The sequence below is a fragment of the Melospiza melodia genome, chromosome 5 (assembly GCF_035770615.1).
Source record: "Melospiza melodia melodia isolate bMelMel2 chromosome 5, bMelMel2.pri, whole genome shotgun sequence".
Taxonomy (NCBI): Eukaryota; Metazoa; Chordata; class Aves; order Passeriformes; family Passerellidae; genus Melospiza; species Melospiza melodia.
This window is the reverse complement of record NC_086198.1, coordinates 18,886,838-18,913,929: the sequence shown is the minus strand read 5'-3', so window position 1 is coordinate 18,913,929 and position 27,092 is coordinate 18,886,838. Positions and strand designations below refer to the sequence as shown.

At 40.7% G+C, this 27,092-nt stretch overlaps 1 protein-coding gene across 2 annotated transcripts in view; it reads right to left on the bottom strand.

The window, feature by feature from the left end:
- MCUB (mitochondrial calcium uniporter dominant negative subunit beta) overlaps positions 1 to 27,092 on the bottom strand; it is a 42,348-nt gene that overhangs the window by 907 nt on the left and 14,349 nt on the right. For both annotated transcript variants that reach the window (XM_063156475.1, XM_063156474.1), the window contains exons 2-7: positions 6,716 to 6,791; positions 6,283 to 6,453; positions 2,985 to 3,089; positions 2,635 to 2,795; positions 1,740 to 1,943; positions 260 to 376 (exon numbers count right to left, since the gene is read on the bottom strand). In XM_063156475.1, the coding sequence (XP_063012545.1) occupies positions 260 to 376; positions 1,740 to 1,943; positions 2,635 to 2,795; positions 2,985 to 3,089; positions 6,283 to 6,453; positions 6,716 to 6,791 (834 nt within the window). The remainder of the gene's footprint in view (positions 1 to 259; positions 377 to 1,739; positions 1,944 to 2,634; positions 2,796 to 2,984; positions 3,090 to 6,282; positions 6,454 to 6,715; positions 6,792 to 27,092) is intronic.

The window sequence follows — 27,092 nt, the reverse complement described above, 5'->3', positions numbered from 1 at the left end:
TGCAAGAAATAGATGTCATGCTGATAAACTGATTTGTTTTAAATTAAATTCATGAAGGTCTCCCTTTCTGATGACCTACAGAAATAGTTTATACATCAAAGGCAAACACTGTATGATTAGCTGAGCAGCTGAAACTGGCCAATAAGCAATACAGAGTTTTGACAGCAAGCCTTGAGGTCAATTTTCTGTTAGCTGAGAGTTTACTGAAGAAGTCTTAAGCCATAAGCTGCATCATCCTTGAAGGACTGCACTCAAATACCTCTGCTAGGTCGTCTCTGAGCTTGTTGTATCGTTCCACATTAAACCGCTGCTTTTTGGATTTGCGGTAGAAGAAGTGGAGGAACTGCCTGTCCTTAGCGTGAGGGTAAATGTAGTCCTGGGGAAGGAAGGAGGACATGGAGTTGTGGTTAGCAAGGAAACTGAGTAGAGGTCAGCAGATTAGAAACTCAGCCTGTTTCAGGAAGAGTTACCTTGTCCAGCACCTATGTATGTTTTGTAAAGAGGCTACATATGAAATTCTGCTCTTAGGGGGGACCATAAGGGTTTTTTAAACACATAGTAGGAGTCACTTCTATCATGTCTGAAGGGATTTTCATTTATAATAAAGACACAGTGTGATCTTCGTGACTGGAGCCACCTCAGCCGATGGAGGCTACTTCCAAGGAGTCAGAGAAAATTCAGGAACTACTTCTTGAGGACTTACCTGAAAGTCTTAAGCAATGGCACAGGCAGCTGTTTAAAAAAGCCAAGCAGTAATCTCTTTAGCTACTCACAAAAAGTAGGAATGGCTTAGCTCTTCTTAAAAACCAGTAAATGTGAGTAAAACTCACATTCTGAGCCAGCTCTTCATAAAAACAGATACATCTCCCTTTTCACTGAAGGAATCTAATTTCCCACATGGTCTATAGATCTAGTGTTATAATAAAAGAAAGTACTGGTTACTCTTCCACATACTTCAAAAAAGAGTTTTGCATCATAGAAAGTTCAACATCAAGATGTCCACTTTGAGAGTAAAGTACAGAGCTAAAACAAGAAAAAGAAACATTTCTCAAAGTCTGAATGGGATTTCAGAACAAGTCTGTATTGTGAAGCTAAGTTAAGATCTGAGTAAACCTTTTGCTTCTACACAATGCCTGCCTCATTTCAGCTGTCCTATATTTACCTCCATTCATTCTAAGTCACAGAAAAGTGGACTGATTATGGAGAGTGGAGCAATAATATTTTTTCAGGCACTATATATATTTCAGTATATTTCAGTAATGCAACTGCCAGAGTTCCAAACAGTTTGGTACCCTGCAGTGTATATACACAAACTACAGCAAATAAAAACTACTGTTGGGTGATTTGCTGCTGTAAGGCAGCACTCACAAACTGGCATGGCACTATCAGTTGCTCTTCCATTACTGCAGTAAGCAAGGTGCCATTTACTATGCAAAGTGATCTACAAACATTTTAAAGGAGAGACTTCTTTCCTCACCTTTCATTCCCTAGGTTATGAACTCTTACCAACAGTAGTAATGCTCAGTAGCTGGCCTACAGTTCATGTGCAGCAGTACCTGCTTGATTCTGCATGATGTAATGTTTGTATCCAGCTGCATTAGGGACCAAACAAGTCCCTGTCTGATGGCAATGTCACTCACTGAGTTCTGGTTTCAGCAGAGCTCAAACATTGTGATTCACAGACTCAGTTTTCCTCCTTTTCCATAATGCAGACATTTAGAAGACCAGGACTCACTCACCTGCTTGGTAAGAATGAAGTAGGCATAGAAAGCCATGGCACTGCCGTAGGTGATGAAGTACGTGACAGGCTCCATGATGTCCCACGAGTACACCCACCACGTGAGCCACGCCAGTGCTCCCCCCTGGGTTGACATCAGGGCTAGGCCAACCCATAAAAGCCTGGAGGTTTTTGCATCTGCACTGTCCATGATTCTGGCTTTCATCTGAAGAAAAGAAATGCAGAAACCTGTTCAAATAAACCTGAGTGCTCCTCTGATGAACAGCTCCTGAACTATGTTTTCACCCTCTGGGACAAATCCTTTCTCAGGATCCCTTACCAACACCTCTTACTGACTTACCCTGCTGAGAAAATAAAAGCACTGAAGTCCAAGGACAACCAGATCTTCTTGCCATTGTACACCAAGAATTCCTGCTATTAATCTCCCCTTTGCTCTATTAGGGATCTATGTCTGTTTGATTTCCATTTACCATTCAAGGCAGTGCTGGGTAACACGAGGCTGGCCCTCATAAAGCAGAAGTCCTCTTGTCCCCTACCCTAAGCCATGGATGGCAACCCTACTATGGTGGTCTTTTGCTGTCATGGGTATTGAGAACTCATAAAGCAACAGGTGACTTTCAACGACATTTCAACAAATGGCCTTTCAATCTCAATAGTAGCCATGTTCATGACCATTTTCTCCAGCTGTTGTGGTTTCTACCCCATTAAGGTCCACAACAGGAAAAAAAAGAACTGAATTGAAAATAATTTGCATTCTACCTGAGTTGGCTACTTTTACATAAGAAACAGAACAGACACACCCTATCCAGTTCATGCTGGGTTTTTTCTGTCACAGGACTTACTTCTGATGAAAGGAAAAACTTTTGAGTTTAAAAAAAGTACTCCCACTTTCCAACCTGTTCAAGAGGCAGCAGCTCTCCTTTCAGATGGTCCAGTTTCTGTAGCAATTCTCTCTCTTTCCTGATCTGGTGATCTTCTACATGTAGAGCCACAAACAGTCTGTGAACCAAGGATTTGATATCTTCCATTTCAGTAGCATGCTCACTACTCAGCTTATCTGAAAAGAAAGTATTTGTCATATAAACTATTTCAAGAATACACCCTTCATTCTCTCCCCACCTCCAACCCCAAAAGCAGGACCATCCAAAGGTAAAAAGACAAAGCCAAACACCTTTCTCCCAGGTCTCAGTTTTCTGAGACTTCACTAAATGAAGTGAGATGATCTGTGATTAAGGATTGCTCTTACCTTTTACAGGAGGTGACACACTGTATGCTGTGTTGTTGATAACAAGCTTAAAATCATTCATCAATAAGACCTCCATTAAGGTTGCATCAGAGACCTTGCTACCATCTGCAGAAGAAAGATTTCAGTTCTAGATCACTTATCATGAGGAGTTTTCAACATTAGCAGATAACCCTGCAGAAAAGCGCACTAACAATGTTTGGAAGCAACTCTACTTTTAGAACTAGTAACAAATACTCAACAGTCAGGAGGAACACAGGGTGTGATTCTTGGTGCTGTCCTGTGCAGGGAATGGAGGTGAAGTTTGATGCCCTGGAAAACCCTTTTCTACTTTTTTTTTTTAATGCAGAAATTTACATGAATGGTACCCCACATATTTTACATGCAATTTTACAGCTCCTACCAAAAAGGAGCTCTGGATTAATTAGCAGGAATTGCTACTCAGGTAACAGTGGCTGCTAGAAGCACACTGGGGTTCAGATGGCCCAAGAGCCCCCAGAGCCACACACCACTGCTGCTGGGCACATCACTGTGGCAAGAGGGTTTGAAAAGCCATGGAGCAGCTGCCCCACTGTAGCTGTTTGAGATGATTTTCCTTTTCTATACACAAAAAGGGCACCTTCCCCTGCCCTTGCCAAGGGCTAGGTAGCTTTACTCCCAAGATGAATAACCAAACAGGCTCCAAAATGCCAAGATTTTTGTATGTAGATATTTGTCACAGGGCTACTGCCTCAGCTCTCCACCTGTACTCACACATGCACTACAGAAAGGCTCCCCAGCCAACCCCACATCTGCAATTATTTGTTCACCAGAACCCTGTCCTCAGGCCCCATCTGATGAGGCTTAGACTACTGAACTCTGCAGGCAAACGCCCCAGCTGGCTCACCTGCCCACTCTGTGTGGGTAGCAAAGCAAACCCAGAAACTGATCACTTTCAATCCAAAATTGTAATGTGCCTATCCACTCGTTTCTTTTTTCTTTTCTAGTGTAATAAAGCATCAAGGCTCATTTGCATGCACATTATTAAGGTGACATTTGTAATTCTTTCTATAACATTTAAGGAAAAAATGCTCTTCAAAAGAAATGTCAAGAGAGGCTCTTTGTTCTAGATGTTCTGAATACACCAGTGATTTATTAACCTGTGCAATCTTATAACAACTGAAAAGAAGTTTTGAGGAGAGGGAGGTATTTTATTTTAGAAAATTCCTCTCAGTCTTTAAGCAAAGGCTACTTTGTAGCCTTCTGTACCTAAACATGAGTGTTCCAATGTGGGTAAAGGGTAATTTTTTTTGTCTACAAAAGGTTTGCAGGATGAAAATCAAATCCACAGATAATGAAAACGAGTCATCATACACCGCACTGATGACTTCAGTTAAGATTAGGTTTCATTTAATGGTTAAATTGCACAGAAGTGTGTCTACACTAAATCAAGGCTTCATAATTTTTCCTTAATAATTAATGTTTAAGTTCAACTCTCAGTACTTGACCAATAGTTTCTCTTTACAGTATCAGTTTCCTAATGAATTAAACATCTCAGCTGTTCTATAACATTACAATTGCCTGGCATTTGACAAATACAGAGCAGAGAATTATTCTGAGTCAGTGTTTTAGTCTAAGTATTCCCAAATCAGAGGGGATGGGGGTGTGTTTAAACAGATCAGATGAGGTGAAAACAACTCAAATTCATCTCCACTTTGGAATCTGCTGCCTGTCCATGCCAAAAATGCTGGAGTTGTAGGTTTCTTACAGGAATTACTTCATGCTTCTCAAGGGACCCATGTTTGCACTGAAGCAGGAATAGTTAGCTTTTGCTGACATAGCAGAGAGGAAAGCAATCCAGCAGTGAATCCCAAACACTCCTGTGCTGCCAGCACAAGCTCTGCCCCACCCCACTAAGAAATCCTTTGTAGGAAAAAAATTCTGTGTTAAGAGGAAGGCCAGCTGCTCACAATAACCATTTCCTACAGTGGCTTCTGAAGATAAAAGAGTCTTTTAGGAAATTATCTTCAAGAGAATTTTCTGGTTTTGCTCCCTAGCAGACACTGTCAAAACAAAGCAAAACAAGACCAAAAAAACCCAACACCAAAGCTCCTGTGTACAGGAAGTTCCTGAAGCTCATGTCCACACTGGGATCCACACAGATCACATCTCCACTGCTCCAGAGGACATCAATAAATTGCTCTGTGGAGTATCTTCCTGTTTTACTAAATGTGCCCACAAAGGAAATAAAGCAGCTTCTCTTAGGTCTGTGGCTTCCAGACCTTCTGGGAACATCCATCTATTTTCAGTTTATTTAAAAGCCCCTGCAGCCCTCTGTAAGTATCAACCAGAAAAAAAAGAATATTATGAATCCACTCAGCTATGAAACCAGACCAGCTTCCATTGACACCACCCTTTATTCTGCTTATGTGTTACCTGCTGTTAAATAAAACTTTATGTAGAAATGTAGGTATCCTTATTTTTCTTTCTTTTGAGGGGTGTGAGTGGGGGAAGGGGAGGAATAGATGCTTTTAATTAGCGAAATTCAAGTAGCTATTCTACCAGATTCAGACCAAAACACCTACATCCTAATTCTACTTTTAAGATTGAATCCTTCTCTAGTACCAGGGCAGGGGTTGCAAGAGCACTGCCAAAATACAGACCAAGTTTTCTTGGAGGTAAAATGGAGAATAAGGTTCATTCAATATTAGTTTTATCAATGGGCAAACCAAAGAGACAAAATAGAAGAAAACAGTGAGCAAAGCTTGAGAAAATTATCTGAAGACTTGGGACAATGGGATAAACAGGATATTACAAGAAGGAAAGGCCACACCAATGCTAAAATACCAGTTATCCTTTGACCCTAGCAATCAGGTTCCTTTCAACCCAAGGGCCGTGAAATACTGCACTCCAGCTGATACATGAAATCTCCCCAATGTCTTAAAAATTTGTCCTTTACTATTGCACACATTATCTGGTTGCCTAGCTCTTGAGTTTTTCATACACAAGTTTGTATTGTAGTAAGGCAAATGGATTCTTTTAGCTCATGGTAACACTGAAGAACTGGCAAGCATCACATTCAATGGCCTGACAGGTTGTCTTTCAAGAATGATCATGGAGGACAAGGAAAGAAAGACTGAAAAAGGTAACAGAGGACACTACTGGGATAAAAGGAGAGTTCCAGTAATAGATTCAATTCTGTATTTTTAATCAGCAACAGTGCTAAGCCTGATGGAGGACTGAACTTATGCTCCAGAAGAGAAGTACAGTCCATTTGAAAAGGAATGCATTCACCTCAGAGAATAACAGAAGTACAACATACCTACTGCAAAGACTTCAGCTCTCTCAATTCCTTTATCTTCTCTTTGCACATCCTGCAGGAAAGCTCCTACAGTGGTCACTACTGGCTTGACAGTGAACTGACAGCGTTCATTTCTTGTGGGCAGCGTAAGAGTTATCACAGGAAGACCATGTCTGTAGTTAATAGTTACTTCTGGGGGATAAAAAGAAAACTAAGTGAAAAAATTGCATTGTAGATTGTAGCTTAATGTAAAGCTGCTTTTTAAACAGAGGATAAACAAGAAAAATTACATAAAACATTTCCAGATTTTAAAACATTAATACAGTATTTCTATTTCTGGAAGATATATATAAAACCAGGCAACTAATGTGACCTCACAGACAGACTCTCATAAAATAAATACAAAGCTTGTTGGCACCGACGGGAAGGGGAAAAAGTTGCCGTGAAAGCTTACCATCAGATGGCACCAGCGTGCTGTAAGGTGCTCCTTCCCGGCCCCTCCAGGCTGCGGCGTGCCTCCAGAGCCCCACCTGCAGCACGGACACAAGGGAACTCGCCTTAGCATAGTCAGCATGCAAAGCGTACCTGGCTAAAGGCAGCACCCAGCCTGTCCCGGCGATCTGCTTCCGTGTGATCTGACATCAGAGGTGTCTGCCTGAAGAAAAACCCCTTACTTGGCAGTTCTGTGAGAAACATGAAACCATCCTCATAGAAAGCATGATTTCTGCTAAAGGCATTACGGTATTGCCCATAGAAAAACTTTTTGTCTATTGTGGTTTAATTAACTCAAGGAAAAAAGAGTAGAGAAAAAAAAGAAATAAAAAAATTTGCAGTGCTTCTGAACTGCTTCATGCAACTCTTGCAATAAAACCTCTCTTCTCCCCACAAAACAGCCACTCGAAAAACCTCTACCTTGTGGTGCCTAAAGGCAGAATTTCACAGTGTAACTTCCAACAGAGGGCATGGCTTCAGAGAAAACTCGCTGCTGAGTCATGAACAACAATCACAAATAAAATAAAGGGTCTGAGGTCACTACCTCTGCCCTGGGACAGCAATGTCAGCGGGTTTTTGAACCTGCAGGGTGCAAAAGCCAAAGCTTGCCCCTTCCAGAGCCACTGGGGAGAACCATCAGTAGCCTTCAACACAGTCATATCAAAACACAGAAGACAAACTGCTCTGATTAGACCCAATACTTAAAGCTGTCTACCCAGGCTGTGGAAGGTGCAATGTCCTTTGCACCCACAGCTAATCCCCCTGCACAAGGAGAGGGACAATTTTATTGCAGCAATTCCACAGAGCAGATGTTACTGCTATAAACTAAGAGTAACAGGTAAAAGAAGGGAAATCACATCCCTGACCAAGCCGGTTTCAAAAACCACACATGGGCGGGACCAAGGCCTGGGATTTGAAATATGAGAGCTGGGGAAGGTGGAAAACAAGGTGGAGAGAGATGATAAGGATCGATTTTTCCCCCGGTGAGCTTTATAGCTCATCTTTCTGAAGGCCAAAACATTTCAGTCTGCAAGATAATGTTCTCTGACAAGGCAGGAAAACAAAACTGTAAATGCACAAGGCCCTGGCTATTCAATATGCCAAACACTGCTCACAACATTCACATGATTTATTTGTTTTTAAAGAAATACAGCCTTGGCTGTCTGGATAGGGATATGCTTTTAGGTTAAATAAAAAAGTAATCTATAAATTAATCTGTGTGTTTCAAAGATGCTGACACTGCCCTAACTTTTTACCTGGAACCAGTACTTTTCGGGATTTAAAGAAAGTAAGTAATTCTGAGTGTTTTCAATACTGAGAAATTTGTGTGTTGTAATCTTCATTGATCAAAGACAGTCAGAAACCTACACCAAACAGCAGAATTACTTAAACACAGAAGTATTGCTCAAAGAAAGGCAGACAGCAGGAGCATGGGAATGCTGACAGCCCCCCAGAGCTAAGGATGCATCTGTTTCTTGAGCAGAGCAAGATTCCTTCACTGGAGCAGGCAGGACACAGCCCAGCCCACCAGCCCTCATCCCATTTGCAGGGGGAACCTGCACCCACAAAACATTTAGGCACACACAGCCTGGAGCAGGGAGACAGCCCTCAGAACAGGATCTGCTTTGGAACGGTGTGCAGGAAAACTCAACAGCTTTGAACACAACAGCAACTCGTTTCTCCATGGAGATATAAAGGGATAATAAGGAACTAATTTTATGACACTCAATGTGTAACTTTGCAATCAGTATCTAGATACTGATCATCCAACATGCCCCAGGCAATGAACTGCACCCTGCCTATATCTGAAGGTTACCCAAATTCCCAACAAAAGGAATTAATTATATACTTTACTTATAGAAGAAACAATTCAACAATTAATGCAAAATAAATATATTAATATATCAATTTAAAATACTTATTAAATCAAATTTATTTAAATAAGATCTTTACAGTAGTTCATTCTATTATTCTTTAGATTTGACATTACTATTCATCATCCACTGAAAGAATCTCTATATACTGGAGCTGTTTTGGTTTTTATTTTAAATTGTGTCTAAATGCAGAGTATCCCTTAAAATCACATGCAAAGAATAAGAAAAGTAAAAGCCATACAGCCATGGAGTTGAACTAATTTCCAAATAATTAACTCTTTCATATTAGCTCTAGGTTGATGAATTGGGAAGCATGAAGGGCTGGGTTAACTTTATCCCTCTGTTTCCAGATTTAAATCTCCATTTTAAGGGAAGTTATTAAACCATTAGCTTGTGCCCTACAGCCAAATCATCGTGCTCCTTTTGAGAGGTGGAATGACCCCTATCCTACCCCTGGAAAAGAAATGTTAGTCAGCAAGCACTGCAGCTACAAGACTTGAACTATGGGACCAAAACAGAGAGACTGCCCTCACAACAACACCAGTGAGAGCTGAAACAGGAATGTGTGCCCTGAACTGACTGCATCACAGCCTTGAGATACTGCAAGGAGCACACCATACTGCTAACAACTCTTCTCTATGCCAGTGTGTGCCTCTGGGCTAATTCCTCTAACCCCACAAAGGCTAAGCAAGCTATTCTACAGCTTTCTGCAACTTGCACACACATGTGGCAGGACACCTGGCTAAAACACCTCTGACACAACCCCAGTTATGTTCAGGAGTCAAAGGCTGATGTACAGCATTTAGCTGTGAAACACTCCTTCTCCCTCAGCTATACCTGCTATATATATATATATATACATATATATATATATATATATAATACATGAGAGCAGAAGTTGGCCTCATTTCTTAACTCAGTTCAAGGCATGGACTCTCCTGAGAGTGAAAACTCTTAAGAATTTAAGGCATAGAGTGTTAATCAGGATAAAAATAATCCAACATATTCTGTTAAAAATACCAGCTGGTATACACCAGAAAATATATATACAATGTAAAGACATACTTCCTCTGTTAAGGGCATCTCAGGTCTCTAATAGCAGAGAATTTGCCACTGTTAAAAGTCAAGAGTGGAAATTTCAACATTTTTCTGGTGGTTTACAGCAAAGTTTTAGGGACTTGTGCAGCAGCATAACTGAGCTGGAAAACCAGGCAGCCAGACATGACAAGTGGGAGAGACTGGAATAGAAATACTGTATTTGTCACTTTTCAGAGTGGCAAATGACTGAACCTCCCTACACTGCAGTTTCTGGAGCCGGCAGTTCCAAATAATCCACCTCTTATGATTTTGAGTGATTGTTCCCACAAACTTAAAACTCAAATTCACTTTGAGTTTTATGAGTGACAGGTTATGTCTAAAAAAATTGGTCTCATTACCAGTATATGAGGTGACATCAATGCCTCTGATCTTGCTCAGCACTACATATGCAAATAGTAACCTCATCAGGAACCATAACTTCTGTTTTGTAGAACATTATAATGTGAGTGGGAAGAGAGAGAGAATAGCAATGAAGTATTTTTCACACAAGAAAGTCATCTTGAAGATGGAATTCTACAAAAAGATGTTATAAGGACACTTTCCGAGAACACTTTCTGAATTATTGTTTACTTAATTTTGACTTACCATACCAAAATATTATAATAAATCTTTTTCATTGTATTGTTCAAATTGTATTGAATCAAAATGCAGTTAGCCAGGAATCATATTTTTGAAATTTTGTCCTTGCTTATATGCATCTTGGAAGATATGGTAGCTTTTGTTTGTTATTTCAACAGCAATAAAAAACTTAATACTCCTTCAACATTTGAGTCCCCAGTATTTTGCATTTATTAGAGAAAGCAACCAAAAAAGAGTCAGCTCAACTGTGTCTGCTCTCTTCCTGAAGGGACATGCAATACTACCAAGTGAAACACTATAATCCTTCAGTGAGAGATCCTTTTGAGACTGCCTCAAGTCAAACTCATGGGTAGTCCTCACAAAAAATAATGCAGACTGTTATGTGAATGGTCTCCCACATTTCATTCACTTCTCTCTGAGGCAATGATAAGAATCTGATATGGAAAAGCCCAATAATAAAATGCCCTACTCCACAAAGCACAAGCATTTTACCCTTAATTACACTGCAGCAAAACACATTCTAAATAAAACACATCTTGCAGTGTGCTTTTCCATAGCGATGTAGAGCTACAGGCAGAAGAGGAGAGATCTGTTATCTCCTGGAGTCCTTGTCCAACACCTGGTACAGCTCCCTCACACAGCTACTGAAGAGGACTGCAGGAAAGGAGCAGGAAGAGACAATTCAAGGGGAAAACTAGCAGTTGCAATGCCTAAGAATGAATTTTGGGGCCTTTCATTTCCCTGAGTGTCACCAGACAAGCCATCATTCTCAGTATCCATCGTTCTCCTCATGTGCTGATCTCACCCAGTCTGTGAAGCAGAGAGTAGGACAAGTCACCTCCTTGGATGCTGCCTGCTTGCAAGGGCAGGAGAAACATGAGGGCAGGTGCACATTCAGTGAAGGCACGTGTTATAAATAGCTATGTATATTTTCCATAGTGACTTACATGTTTTTCTGACAAACACACTTAGAAGCTCCCTGCAGATGAATGATGTCGGCTCCCGTCTGATTCTTTGAGGGAAACCAACCAAGATTAATTAATTATGGACTAACAATCTGTAGTTTCAGAATAATCTACAGACATTTCAGAATGGTTTAAAACCAAGGGAAAGGAGGATAAAACGCAAGTGCTGCCACAGTCTACTGAGCTTGCAGATCATGCTCAGCTAAGCTAACCAAAAATGAATCATTGTTCCGATCAAGTTGACACGAACTACACATAAGGTATTTCCCTTTTTAAAATGAGTCACTAAGGCCCTTTTGGAGATGCCTGCTATTAAATTTCGGTGCTGATTTTGTAAGCAATACTACATGATCAAGAAAATAAGACATATGGAGCCCTAACAACCACCTACAATCATCTTGCCCATTTGAGATTCAGACGATTTATTTCTTACTAACTTTGCATTTGTCTCTTCTTTCACTCAAAGGGTTGTCATTGTTTCTTTGCTGGTCCTAGGACTGATTTAGATGATCACGCAGCAACAGTCGCAATGAAAACAGCCAGCTTCACAGCACATCACTCAGATTTAGCCATCACTCAGATTTCTGGAAGCCTAGATTAAATTAAACAAACAAAATCCTTGCAACAGACACATCACTCATTCTGTCAAAACACCCCTATACCTATACCAATACACCAGTTTCAGCCAGGGAAGATACTTTTGACACCTGGGAGTATTTCCCTTTCCTAGGACGACAAAAAAAAAAAAAAAAAAAATTTTTTATTTTCCCGGGAGACAGCTTTCCTGTCTGAAATGGGCAATGCAGTGAATACCTTTTCCCAGCTGTTCCACAAGGCACTGTGGAAACTACACTGGATATTTCAATCCTTTCAATGCAGCTAATTTGAAATCTGCAATATTTTTAAGCCCTTCCTCAGTACAAACCAACTTTAAGAGAAGTAACCAGCAGGTCTCTTCCAGCAAAGCAGTAGTTTCAACACGAGTATGTACGTTCCAGTGATCTTGAACAAGCAAGAGCTATACAGGATTCATATGGTTTCTCCTCAAAACTCACTTGCCCTACAGCACTGTTAAAATGCAATAAAAGAGCCCAAGCCATCACAATTTTGGTTTCATGTGCCTGTTATTTTTTGTGCCTTTATCATCCCTGCTGATCTTTCGTTTCCTGCCTCTGCTCAGATTCCAAGAACAGCTGCCACCAGTTTTAATCAGCCAAACATTACCAATGACCAAAATGACAGCTATGATAAGAAGTACATTGAGGCAACTGGCCACCAAGAACCTCTTTTATGAAGGTCCAGCAGGTCAAACCCACCACTGGAGACTCTCCACTGGGCAGGTGTGCATCCCCCAGCTGCATTCTGCTCCCTCACTATTCCTTTGTGCTCTCTCACCCACTCCCTGCCCAAACTCTCCCTGCCCTCATGCACATCCCAATCCACTGGGTGCAGGCACACTGGGGAGAGAATCCATTGTGCAACAGGGACAGAGGTCCCTCTTCTTGAGATGTATCTCACTGAGGTCATCTGACTCTGGTACACCAGGCACCTGTGGATGCAGAGCTCTAGGGAAGCACCAGGATGTCCATCCACATCTGTTTCACAAGCCACAAAAACAGATGCTGAGAAAACTGACATGTAAACCAGGCTGAAATTAAGCCTTGTCCTCCTTTAACCCAAAGTATGATTTCAGTAACTCCTCACTGCAAAGAAGCAACACCAGAAGGGCTGAGATGAGAAGGATGAACATCAGCTGACAGCACCTGCCGTGTCTTCTGGGGACTACTCTGAAGGTAAAGACATTCTCCCTTTTCAAAACAAGCTTATCTCCAAACCAGTGTAAAAACAGGCCTAAAATCAAGACAGCCATACAGGCCAAGTATATTTTTAGAAGCAACATCATTGTGTCTTATTATTTTATCAAAACTTTTTCTTCTCTTTCTACAAAGAAAAGCAAATCTTCAATCTCTTCTGAGTCTAAAGTTTTACATTATTGGAAATATTGCATCTTCATCTGGTTTCAATGAGTCTGCTTGTCTGAAGCTGCTGTTCTTCCCAATCTACTTCATTTTCAGAGGGAAAGATAGGATGCAACACTTCAAAGGTAGTTTGCAAATCAGACAGGGCTAAGAATTTGAGTGGGAGGGATTATAGAATGAAAATGTATTTGTGCTTTATCAAAAGCAAAAACAAGCCTACATTCAAGAGCTGTGCCATCTGTTCCCCAAAACAGTCTAGGTCAAAATATTAATGTGTCAGCACAGACAAGATTTTTAATTTGTCCCACAGAACAGATCTTTGCTCTTGTGTTGTGCCCTTTGGGAAGGCAAGCTGATCTGGGAAATGCTGGAAAACTTTAAGAGTAACAAGAGTGACTTTGTTTTTAGAAATACACTTATATTTTATTAGATAGGAAAATGTGCTTTCTGCACATTTTCTTACAAAGGTCTTAGAAAGACTGTATCTTAATGTACACAGCTGCTTTCATGTTTCTTAGAAAGAAAAAATTGCTCTAACTGTTCTCTAAGAATAACATTAATTGTTCCAATTGCCAGACAAGGAAAACCTTGTTTAAATTTCAGCTGAAATGAGATAACAAGAGACACAAGGATGCAAAGCCAGATGAATACACTTACATGTTTATCAAAGTTACAGCCAAATCTTCCTTTTCTCCCACAGAACTCTTCAGATTGAAAGCATTGAGCAGGTCGTAGTACACAGGAAAAAGATGATGAAACTCAGAAAATGGAACTGCTTATCAACATTTTCATTTATAATGGACATTTCTATTTACAACATAAATAACCCTGTTCCTCCTCCCCAAAACTCAACAGAATTGGGTTTTCATATACCTACAAGAATGTACTTCTCTTTCAGGGGCATTCTTTCCCCAGGCTTTTCTTTACTCAATTGCAAATTCCAAAAGCCTTAAGGACATTATAGCTTGGCTAAAAAAGAAGAGACTGCTTGGAAAGTTTGACTGACTCAAGGCTTAGAATTAGTATCTGAGAGATGTGAGTGAAAATTCAGTGAGAATTACCAGCAGGGATGGATTTCACCCAGATTTTCAGCAAGCTTTCTAGCAGGTAACACACTCCAGAATTGCTCCACTAAACAGATCTTGGAAAGGGAACCAGCTGAGCAGCTGCTGAAATGCTCCAGGCAAGGAAAGATCTCCCTCTGTTCAACTGTGTCACCGCTTTTCTTCCACTCCCTGAAAACTTAAGGGCACTATTCTGTAAAATAGCAGAGAAACTTTGCTCTCTTGAAGAGCATTTCCCACAGCTAGCAATTTCTCCTGCCCAAACACCATCACTCCAAAGGCAGAACTTTTTCTGGCAATGCAGACTGTTAATTATTATTTGGAGGGGGAGGAAAATGTTAGGGATCAAATCTAAGACAACAGAGGACAGTAACAGTTCATGTCTAGCTTAGCCACACCTAGATTTGCTCTAAATTATACTGGGACTATCTGTTGTTGCACTATTAGAGAGGTTTCTCCTCCTTCTCCTGCCACAACAATTCCAGAAATGTGCTGTCTATATCATACATTGATGGTTTTAGCAACCATCATATTTTTTTTTCTTTAAAGGTCTGCAATGAGACTAGTCCAAACACTTAAGAATTCATGTTTTTTGCAGGCAGCTGTAAACAGGTACCTTTCCAAAGGGAAAACACATATTTCTTCAGATTTCTTACCTAATATAACAACAAAAAAAGAAAAAGCTGCAGCAGAACAACAAAACAACTGACAGACTAGATCAAATTAAATGTTCTTTCTCTCTCAGTAGCTGGCATTAGGATGTAGATACAGTGATCTGTATCTTTTATAACAGATAGTTATGAAGCAATTCCAAAATGGAACTTAGTTTATATTCCAGCTTTATATGCTGCTGCACTCCTGTGGATGCTCAAATTACTTGCAGGGAGTACAGAACACACTTTTTATCCTTGTTAGAAAGTAATCCAAGAAAACAAAGGCACCAGAACTGAAGTAAACAGAATCATAATGCTTTCCCTTTTGATAGTTTCTAATGAATAATATTTTTTAAAAGTGTCTAGGGCAGACACTGTAAGAACATCCACAGTGAGCAAACAACTGCAAACTTAACATCACAACTTCATAGAAACTTTAACAGGTGGTGTCAGAAACCACAGAGCCTAACAGCAGAAACATAAATTAAAAAATCAGACAAAACCAAAGGAAGTAAACGTTTCTAAGGAATAAGATCAAAGGGGCAACTACAAACTCACCAGTTTCAAGAGCTTCCAGCCTTCATGCACACTTTGCAGAACAGTTACAACAAACTGGGTTTAGCAAGACCAACACTTTACAGAAGACAACGACTTCATTCTAAGCCCTTATCAGAGATCTACATTAACAGTTTTAAAACCACGAAACTCATCTAGCAGGCAAGCTTAAAACCACCTATTTGTTTTCTTGAAAGAGAGCTCTGCTGGGAGAAGTAGCTTCAAGAGCACTCCTGACAGAAAAGTTGCCACAGCAGAGGAATCTAGAAAATCCAACCACTCTGGCATAAAACACAAACGTGCTGCCAAGAGTGCAGAGGCCTCGCTAGCCCAATATTCAGCAAAGGTCCCAGCGACCATGTATGTTCCTGGCACTTCATGACTTGTGTCTAAGGACCCATCACTCCCAAATACTTGTGGACAGATGTCTCAACATTGCCTTCCCAAACAGACACACCAAAATGTTGTCAGATGTCAAAATGGAAACATTTTTGCTCTATTTTTAAATTTTCTTTAATTATTTCATTTTTTAATTTTCTTTAATTTTGGAAATCTATGTTCTCCCACTACAATTCAAGAAGTTTTTTAATCTAAAATGGTCAAATGGCTTTGGCTTTGGTTATACTACTCACTTCCATGTTTCAGCTGTTGGCATCAATGTTTTAAAAACATAATTTAGCTGAACCAGTGACCGAGTGAACTCATTTGCAACACCAAATCCATCATAAACAGATTTTTACCTTTCCTGCAAAAGTAAAAGCATAAAGCATAGACAGCAATGAAACTTTGAAATCAACAACTAATACTGGTTGTGATACACTGAGCTATTGGTCTGACCTTCAGTTTTACTCTGTACAACATGCTTGCACATTTATCCCTTTCAACAGAGCAGGCAAAGCAAACAAAAATGAAGTTTTCCTGTAGAGATTTCTAGTGGTTTTTTTCTAAAGGTTACTATCACAAGAAAAACAATCAGCAGCAGTACAGGAGGATGAAAGGCTCTGTGTGCTCCCGATGGACCAAAACCTGCGTTCCGATGTGCCCGCTGTGCCTCCCGGGGGGGAAGTGAGCAAAACTGCATGGGAGCTGCTCCCTTTCCACCCAGAGCCTTTGAACTCCAGCCAATTAAGAGCTGCTCTATTTCCTCTTCCTCTATTAATGCATTCAGGACAGGGCACGAATCTGGATCTTCTGAATGCACGGTTTACCATATGTTACTACAGCAAACAAGAATTGGACGCCACACAGAGCCAGCAGGCAGTGGCCCAAAGCTGTTGCTGTTTTTCTCCTCAAGCCTATATTAACACCAATTTATATATTGGATGCAGTCATCTTGTCTTCCAACACAAGCAGATGGCTGTAACAGTGATTGTAAGGCAGAACTTCTTACCCAGCTCCACCTCTGGGATACATTTAAATGCAGGTGCCTCAGAAATGTCTCCTGTTTGTAGGTTCCTGCAGACTACAAGAAGCTACTTAGACTGGTAATCTTCAGGCTTCTGTTGTAAAATATCTTTTTTTCACTCTGGAAACAATTCTTGTAGTGTCTTTAAAGAAAGCTCAAAACTTTCCAGTTTTCCAGCATTCCGAATTCCAGACTCACTAATGTTACATTGGGAGACTAACACTCCTAACTCACAGTACCCTCTCCATACTCACCCGCCCCAAAATCTTTTGAATACAACCTTACAATGGGGTTCAAATACAGCCTTCACTATCCTCATGCCTCTTTCACAATGGCCACTTTACGGGACAAATCATTTACATTCTCTGTTTCCAGATGGTGGAACTTATTTTGTACATCCTATAATTTTCTTTTACTTTTTAAAAAACTGTTTTGAAACAACACTACTGGGTTTGGTAGCTTACTGGAAAACCTTGCACATGTTACTGCACCTCAAAGATGGAAAAAAGGACACTTAACCTAACTTCTGCTCACGTTTACATATTATATGGCAAAAGGATTCCATTTCAGCAAGGACACAGAGTTTCCTACCACTGACCTCTCCATTAATCAGCAAAGTAACTGGTATTGTTTGGGTAATGTGTATATCTTACCAGTAATTGTATTTTGCTCTAGACACTGAGGATACTAAACCATAAACACTGGCAGGTAAGAGCTCTTACATGGTCACACCAAACATGTGGCATCACTGCATTCAGTTTATTTTGTGCCATCCTGTTTACAAATTCAAGACATACATTTTAGGAGGTGTTAGTTATTGGTATGCTGGGAGCCCAGTTAGGCCTTACTTGCTCCCACCTCCAGTTTGTCAAACTTCAAAATTTGAAATGGATTATTGCACCTTTCACAGTGTCAGAGATACTCCTTCACAAAAAGGAGAAAGACAGCTTTTAAGTCAATTTTACAAGGACAACTGGCTTCAAGGATATAAATTAAAGATTAAATGCAACAGACACAACAGCAAAAGGTTTCCCACCATGAAAACATAAGGACTGCTCAAGAATCCCTTGCAGTCAGAAAGAAAACACTTCTTTCTTACAGTCAAGCTGACCTGCCATCTCATACCTCTGTTACATTATGTGTGATTACCTATTTCCTTACAAAACTGTCCAGCAGTCAGAACTCAGCTTTTGTCAAACAGTGAATAGCTGAATTTCTTTCTGTTTTCAAATACCAAGCTGTCAGCTACAGGCAATTTCCAAGCTAATCAGTAAAATGTCTTTAGCACCATCATTTAAAAATAAACTCTCACTTTTGTTTCATAATTAATGTCCTGCAAGTACAAGCAGTATAATCACCTGTACATGAAGAGAATCAGAAGTAAACCATTTACTCTCTTCAAAGAACTTAACAACTCAATTATTTTTCCAAGGCAAGGCAGGGAAAGTCTAAAGCTCAGTGTTATCTCTAGAAGATTAAAGTAACAAATCAAAGAATACTTATTCTTTATCATTCTTTATAATCATTATCCAGAGCTTCATGTTCATTGTTAAAGGTGAATGACAGGCCACATTGCAGAGACTCATGCTCCTGTTCTGCCTAGAGCCAAGATAAGCCAATCCAAACCCTGAGCTATGGGAAAATGATATCAGAGGCACTTCTACAGCTATTTCATACCTATATATATAGGGAGATCTACATCTATCTCTATATAAATAAACATATATATATAGCCTTCATGTCCATAGCTTAAATTAGAAAAGCCTGAAAACCAGGTGGGTTTTGGTTAGTGAACTCCCCAGTTCACTTCAGAATTCTCTTACGGTAAGGAACAAAAATATTACTTTGGCCTGATTCAACTTGATCTATTTCTGTTTTGCTGCTAAACCATGCTCGTTATTTTCAGAACATTAACATTTGCATTGCATCCTCACTATCTGGAATCTGTAACTCCTGGAAATGTGGCATCCTGTTTTCCAAAAGTACACAGCATTACTCTTACCAACCAGGAATACATACACAGACATTGTGGCTACATTCATGGATCTCCCAAAGGGCTTTAGTACCCTAAAGATTACGTTTTTTCTTTAAAGGAGGTCACTTACACACTTACCAGGGCGCTGAACAACTGCATATTGGGAGATATTCATCACATATCCCACCACTCATCCAAATCCATCTGACCATGGTCATCAAAACACTAAATTGACAAAAGGAAGAAAACAATCTCAACCCTTGGAGCTCCTGAACCTGCAAACAAATTTCCACTCAGTCTTGAGAGATGGCAGGCACACAGGCAGTCCTTGCATTACCATCTGGGGACCCACTGACACTTCCCACCCTCAGCTCAACCAGGCATATCCCGTGGGCAAGGGTGACTAGGGGAGTACCTGCAGAGAAACAGCCTTGTCAGGTCTGTGAGCCATCTGACTTGGATGGCTTGTCCTGTGCAACCTGTACTCACACCATTACAGGCTACCTGAATAGAAACATCAAGAAAAGCTGTTAAGGGGTCTTTTAGCTCTGTATCAGTTTTGCACATATCTTAAATTTACACAGGACAGAGAGTTCCCACCAGGCAAGACCCACAGTTTCTGGTGTTCCAGAGCAATTCAGCCCAAAACAAAGCGACACTTCAGTGAGGGCATGATAGACAGAGAAGGGAAGAGAGTTGCTGTAGCTATAAAATGGCTCAAGCCTTCACAACATGTTACAGATCTAAAGGTACAAAGTTGAGGTACATTGTTCCAGCAATGGTGTTTGGATTTTCTGTACTGTTTAAGTCTATCACAGGGAGTTCAGCAGGGCAAACGTGACCAGCATCACAACACCAACCTACAGCACTACAGCTTGCTGCCTTTCTCTTCACAGCCCCTTCCGTACCTTAGCCTTGCCTCCACACCATTCCTGTACTGACACCTCCCTCTCACTCTCAATTTGCATTTTAATAACCCAGAGAGCCCACCTATATTTTGCTATCACCTAAATTTTACAGGTACTCTGTACAGCCTGGATTTACTCTAACAGTGCCTGGGATGTCAATAAAAATAAACTGCAAATTGTGGGGTTAGTTTCTTTGTTTCTAGACTTAACATCTGACTCTTAAGAGCAATCCAAGGTGGGCAGACTCTCTGAAATAAGGGTAAGCAACTTTTCTGCTGGAGCTCTGCAGGGCAGGATGGACAGATGCCTGGGGCAGGAAAAGAAAGGCTTCAAGGAAGCTGTTGGGAGCACTGCTGCCAATCTTCAGTAGTCCTGCAACTCTCAGTTCACCTGGTGGTGCTCACAAACATAGTTCCACCTCTCCACACTCTCTCAGAATACTTTTATCCCAGATGAGACCATTTTCACATCATGTTCCTACTATCAGGATCATGAAAGCCAAGCAGGTAAGTGCAATAGTACCACTTCACTTTCTTAATCTAAAAAGTAGACCCATGTTTAAGAAATCAGAGAGGAAACAGCTGACCTCAACTGCTGTGTTTCCAGTTGTTGGTACTTACTCAATTTTATTATTAACATGACAATCTCTTTTGAAAACTTTAAAAAATGAGATTCAACCTGCAGACCACGGGGTCAGGCAGTTAAGCTGTAGCAATTCACCCACCACCATGTATTTTTTATAATACATGTTGTAAGTAATTAGTCTACTTACTTTTTTTTTCTTTCTCCAAAGAAAAATACCATGAAAAGCAACAGCCAGATAACAGATTTGGGCATATCAAAATTCTTTAAAAACCACAAATTCATTTTGTATATTATGCATTTCTCAGAAATGATACAAAATGCAAATGGTACTGAAATTTCTTAAGTGAAACGCTTCAGCCCAGGAGCTGCCTGCCAGTTCTCTGATTGCTATTTCTTTGTCGTAATCAGGTAAGTTGTTTTGACAGTTTCACTTCTGTGTTGACTATAAATCTGTGAACATTTCATGGATGACTGAACTGGAACAACTATCAACAATATCCATCAGCTTGGAGCATGAAGATTTAGCCATGGTCCAATAGCTAACTGCAAACCTGTATGAGTCAAAGTGCTGAAAACCTGTATTTATTTTCCACTCTGTAATTCATTTGGATTTTATAAAGTAACTGTAAACTACCTGACTAAATTAACAATGTACTTCATGAGCTGCATTTAAACAAAAAGGAAACAGCTCAAATGTAGAAAAGAGGAAGGAAGAGCTTTCTGAAAATTAAACTGGAACAAGAGCAAAAACTCTTACAGGTCTCCGTGGAGTGTTGCTTCCTTACACCAAACCATTAGCTTTAGTTCATGTTGCTGTTCAGCTCCTCTCATGGAAAAAGTCACGCTCCTGTCTCAGCACAGGCGATGCCTGAGGAGCAGCTGCTCTGGTAGCTCCTGCACTTCCAGCCTGTGACACAGAGCAGCTGATTGACACCTGCCAAGGAATGATAAAGGAGTGCCCTAAGACAACCCTCTGCAGCTCCTCACTCCACATTCTCTGAAATGTCTCTGCTTGAACAGCCTGACCCTACGTGACAATCACAGCTGGCACCTGAAATATGAGATGGAACGAGCACCTGGCATCTTGGTCCTTCCCACTGCTTTATTTGCAACTGCTGGGTGTTCAGGCACAGACAGCAAAGAGCACCTCTGCACAGAACATAACAGCTGCCAGTATCTGCAGCTCAACAACACAGCAGCGAGCCTGCCAAAAGATGTTTTAGAAAAAACTGCTCAGCAGAACAGGGGAAGGTTGGAGGCAGGAAATATATTCTTATCTTTACAGAACTTGCAGCTAATTTGATTGTATGTCTCCTCTTCACAGTATAACTGACTGTCTCTGAATCTCAGACAAGTGCTCCAGGCAGCGAAGAACAATTTACGGGCTTTCAAAAACCAACACAGTTTAAATAATTTAAGCTACTTAAAGGTAACATAGAAACTTAAGGTAGAGGAAAGAACAAATCCGGTTTGTGTGAGTGTCATCTCTGCATCACATGTGAAAGAGTGCTGTGTGCTTCCCCGTCTTAAGACTCAGCAGAAAAAAACCCCTACCAAGACAAACATCACATTTTAAACTATCCACATATAACTTTTGAATTTTAAATCTTTGATGTCTAAATCCATTTCTTTTGTAAGTGCATATTTTTGTTGACAATTTTCTTTTTTATCAAGGGCCCCTGGTTTTTTTTGAAGTGTTGTCAAAATATCTGCTGCCTGTATTTTGAGGGCATAGCAGATCAGCTATGAAGAAACAAGAACCACATCAAAACCAAGAACTGCCCTTAAACCCTCCGAATAGCCCAACAACAGTTCAGCTAGCTCAACAACCAAAATCCCTCAGGGGTACCCAAGGAAGAATGAGAACAAGGAAAGAATGTTTTCACTCCCTTTCACAGCCCATTTTACAGGTTTCCACTCAGAAAGAGCAAAATACAAATAACTTTAAAGTGGCTATCACAAAATGCAGCAGCTTGACATCCCTGCCACACTCTGATTCTGCTTGGTCTCACAACTATCACTGCAAAGATCACATGTACTGAAGACATTCAGCAACTTGCATTTAGGAGATCTAATTTCATAGGCTTCAGCTATTTTGTCAAACACAGAAAACAGCTGTAACAAACAGAAACAACAAATGCAGCACAGAGGGGCTGCACACACTGAAGCCAGCTCTGCTCCACACTCTGGCCTGCTTCAGGCAGACTCCTGTCATTCCTGCAGGCTTCAGGGACCATAAACAGCAGAAAATGCAACTGGCACACCCCCAAAGAAGAACACCAAGGAAGAGCAGAAAAAGTCTGTGAAAGAGTCCCTGGCAAGGAGGAGAAGTTATCATCTGCAGCTCGCTGCCGCCTGCAACCACCACCTTAGCATCACGATTGCCTGGCAGTTTTATCAGAATCCTAAGGAAATGCTACAGACCCAATATCCTCAGCTGACCCAGAAAGCTTTTGGAGCAGATCCAGCAGCAGCTGCACTGCTGAGGCTTCTGTTCATCTCAGGGAGACACCAAGATGCCCACACTTTGAGGGAGAAGGAAGGATCAGCACTACCAGTGAGGTCACTACTTTGCTCACCGGTGCACAAGTTACAAATGAGAGATCTCGAGAATTTTACCTATGTTACTTCTAAGTAACTTAGATTATTTAAACAGTTATGGTTTTTCAAAGCCCATAAAGAAGTAATTGTTCTGAGGATCACAGACAGAGATGCTCAATTATACTCTGAGGAAGACTTATAATCAAATTAGCTGGAAGGGCTTTAAAAGATGAATGAAGTGATGAATTAGTGAAATCGTGTTAGACTAGTCTGTACAAAGAGGATTGAGCTCACTTGACATATATGTTCGCTTTCATTCACAATAAGCTCATTAAATAAAGTTTAGTTTATAGAGTATATTGTCCTGTAAATTTGAGAGACTGAAAAGGATTGTGACACTCCTTCCCCCAGCTGGGTGTTCAAGGATGAGAAGAGAGTGAGGAGTTTGTCAGGTTTACATACCAGCATCTGTCTGTAGGACCTAAGACAGCACAGTTAACTCTAGATGAACGCTAGATTCAAATAACGCTGACAGCTCATGTGACTAACGTCATGGGATGAAGTCAGGCTCAACAGATACCTCTAATCACCCTAAAAAGACAAGATATTCATTGCTACATATTTACTAGACATCCATCTAGGAAGTTACACACAGGATACTCGAAGTTTCCTTTTCAGACATAGCCCCAACTACATGCAGAGTTCTTTTTTTGGTGTATGTGCTTATAGCTCTCATGCTTGTTAGATTTATGAACCCCAACAGTCACTGCTAAGGCAAGTTATACATATTTAATTCTTACATTTTCCCTCATAAATTAATCTATACAGCTTCTACCAATTTACTGCTTCAGAGTTCTCTTCAGAGACCACTGTCTTTATAACATGAACGCTAATATAATATTTCAACTCCTGTAGTACCAACACTCTTCTTCTCTTGTTCCCTGAAACAATTCCTCCTACACAAGCAACACAACTATATTGACATTTCCTAGCATATTCACAGGGATTCCTCATTTAAAACCTTTATTCAGGAGTGCCAAAATTCAGTGGGTTTCCTCACAAGGAGATGGGGAAGAGCATAGCAAAGGTTTTACATTCCTCTTTCTTCTGACCAGCAATTTTTTGTCTAGCACTGAGATAATGCCAAGTGAAATGAAGTATCAAGTGACTTCAAGTTTAATTTATTACAACAAAAATTACAAAATAAACCATTTGTTAATCTCAATAAATAATAATCTCACATTTTAGGTGTATTTCAGAATCTCTCTCAACATCTATGCCATTTGATTTCAGTGGGATACAAAAGGAATTTACAGTTCTTAATCTCTTTTATCAAATGGCTCTGTTTTCAGCACCAGTGAGACAGCACAGCCTGGAAAAAAACCAAAACCATCAGCCACTTCAGAAATCATCTTGTGTTCTGCCTATGCAAAACATAAGGTACACATAAGCACAGTCTCTCTATTCAGCAGCAGCAGCTGCAGGGTGATGTTGGCAGCTGTGTTAAGACAAAGCAGGTGTTCCTCCACTGCTGCTCTTCCCCTTCCATGTAACACAGATTCTGGTCCTCTGCAGGCACATTCAGGATTGCAGTCCAGAGGGAAAAGCCAGAGTGACCATAAGGGGGGCTGGGAAGGAGGACAATATCAAATTAAGCCATCAAACTCAGGACCATACCTGCAAAAGTCATGTATGATACAGAGAGAGGCCCTGAGTGATCAACACAAATTCAACACTTGGCCCTATACCAGCCACTGTGTAGAAAATTATCTCTACCCCACATGAAACCAGCTGTGCTACACCAACTCTACAGTTCAATCAGAAACTTGTTTTCTGGTGATGCTCAATAAATACTCACTGTATTCTGGTTTCTTTCTTAAAGGAACTGGACATTAACTGTCCTTGCTCAAGAAGCAGGACACTTTGCAGCCACTTCCCTGGAAACCTATGATCCATGCATGGTTTATTACCTCATTACAACAATGGCTGAAGAAAAATGAGACTCTAAGAGCTGTCTGCTGCTGGTAAATATTTAACTACCAGAGCCATGCCAACAGACTTCTCAGCATGATTCTCCTTACATTTACTTCAGAATCATGCTTTCCTCATCCCTTATGGCCTGAACCAGAGAGTGTGCCATATTTAGCACCTTTCTCCTCAAGGATGTCAACAGAGCCTGCTAAAATATTACGACAGCATTTACTCTGAAATGAACTTCAGTCACTCTTATCTCTTCAAATAAAGAATCATCTGAATGTTCGCTCTACACTTGTTGCTTTGTGAGCTTCAGCTTCACAGATTAGAAAACTTTTCCCAACTGTTAACAGAGGGAGAGAATCGTGCTTAGCCTCAGAAACTGTTTGAAGGAGACAGAGGGATGGCATTTCACAGTTATGGATGAAGTGTTATCCAGCTAGGCATAGACCAGGGTGAGGAAGGTGTGGAAAAAGCCATCAGGCAATTCCAGGGCCCAGCAGCTAGAGGAAAGACAAGTATCCAGTGTAGAGCATCCCTAACCTTTGCACCATTCTGAGGATGCAAGACAAGTCCTGGCCACTCTCTGTTCCAGCTGTCTGTTCCAGGCCCACAGCTCCTCCACACAGCAAGAACTGCAGGAACAAGGCACCTCCTTCTCTAAGGAGTTCGAATGAGAGAGTGGCTGTCATCTATCACTTCTCCCTCTTCTCTCTCTCTTTTTTATCTCTTCAGCCTGTTAGAATTACACTTAGCATATCCAGATGCCCTTAGGAAAAAGAGACAGTTGAATCCTCTAAAGCTCTGATACTCAGATCAGCATTCAAAACTGAAAGGAGATCACTGGAGCAGCTCACAGAAAAAAATAGACAGTAAAAAACCCCTAAAGCTGGAGTCACAGGGTCCTAACTAAGAGGTAAATCTATTTGCTAAGAAAATTGACTACATTCATAAGGATTAGAATTCTATACAGGCATCAGATCCAAAGGGCCGATAGGAAATACACTTCTGGACACATCTGTGGGTCCAAGCAACACTGCAATTTCTTGTTATGCTTTTTGTGTACCACTGCAACATAGGACAAAGCAGATTTCTTTCACAACTCTGATTTTCAGCAAAAAGCTCTAGTTAGACTGTTTTCAGCAGAGAAAAGTTGATAGCTTTAGTTCTTTTAATTTCAAAGGAATTTTGAAATCAGAGGATTTCAAAGATCATTTATTTCTGTAATTCCAGTTCAACTGTCACCAGCACCATTATAAGAAGAGTAATGCCAGGACTGCACTCCCAAATATACCTTCAGATCTATGGCAAGCAGGAGGTCTCATTACTACACCAGCTGCTTTATTTCTGTGTTCCACTAAAAATATGAGGCTCACACGGCAGGCATTTTATGAGCATGAGTTAAATTTGCTTTAGCATTGCTAACAACAAAACAGATGATTATGTTGCATTTGGCAGTGGGCAAGGAAGAACAGCTTCCAGTTTGACCTCTGTCCCCTCTACAAAGCAGGCATCAGCACCCCATGGTGCTGGTGCAAACAGAAGTGCTGGGGCTGGTGCTGCAGGCCAGGCTGGCAGGCTGGTACAGGGCCAGCATCCCAGTGCATCCAGAGGCCCCATCAGCCCCCAGCTCCTCACTCACACACAGCTCTGCACTGAACAGAAACTGAGAGCCACTGCCGCGTGTAGGGGCAAGACAGTGCCAATTAACTGGAAGCAGCATCCTTCTTCTTTGAGAGACAGCACCTCAGGCTTCCACTAAGCACCCATCAGAATTCTTAACCTCTGCCTTAGAAAAGAAAAAGACAATTTGACTTGCCAAAAGAAAACCTGACATGCTATTCTTGACAGGCTGCTCACCTGGATTCACAGCATTGCTGAATAGAGGTGGTTACTGTCCAGCTGGCTGAACACTGGATTTAGCTCTTGCCTCTGTAATTAAGAACTTAAAGATGCAGTTACATATTTTTTAAATGTTTTCACATTAGCTCTGCTAAGGCACTGTAAGCATTAAAAAGCACTTACTGATATAGCTATCATCAGGAAACATCTCTGCAAAGACAACGGGTACACTTCTGAGCCAGCAGTAATAGATAAGGCACTCACACAGAAGTATCTAATTAAAAAATCCACTAAACTTTTCTTCCCCATTAATTAGAGTCATTAGCAGCAATACAGAAAATG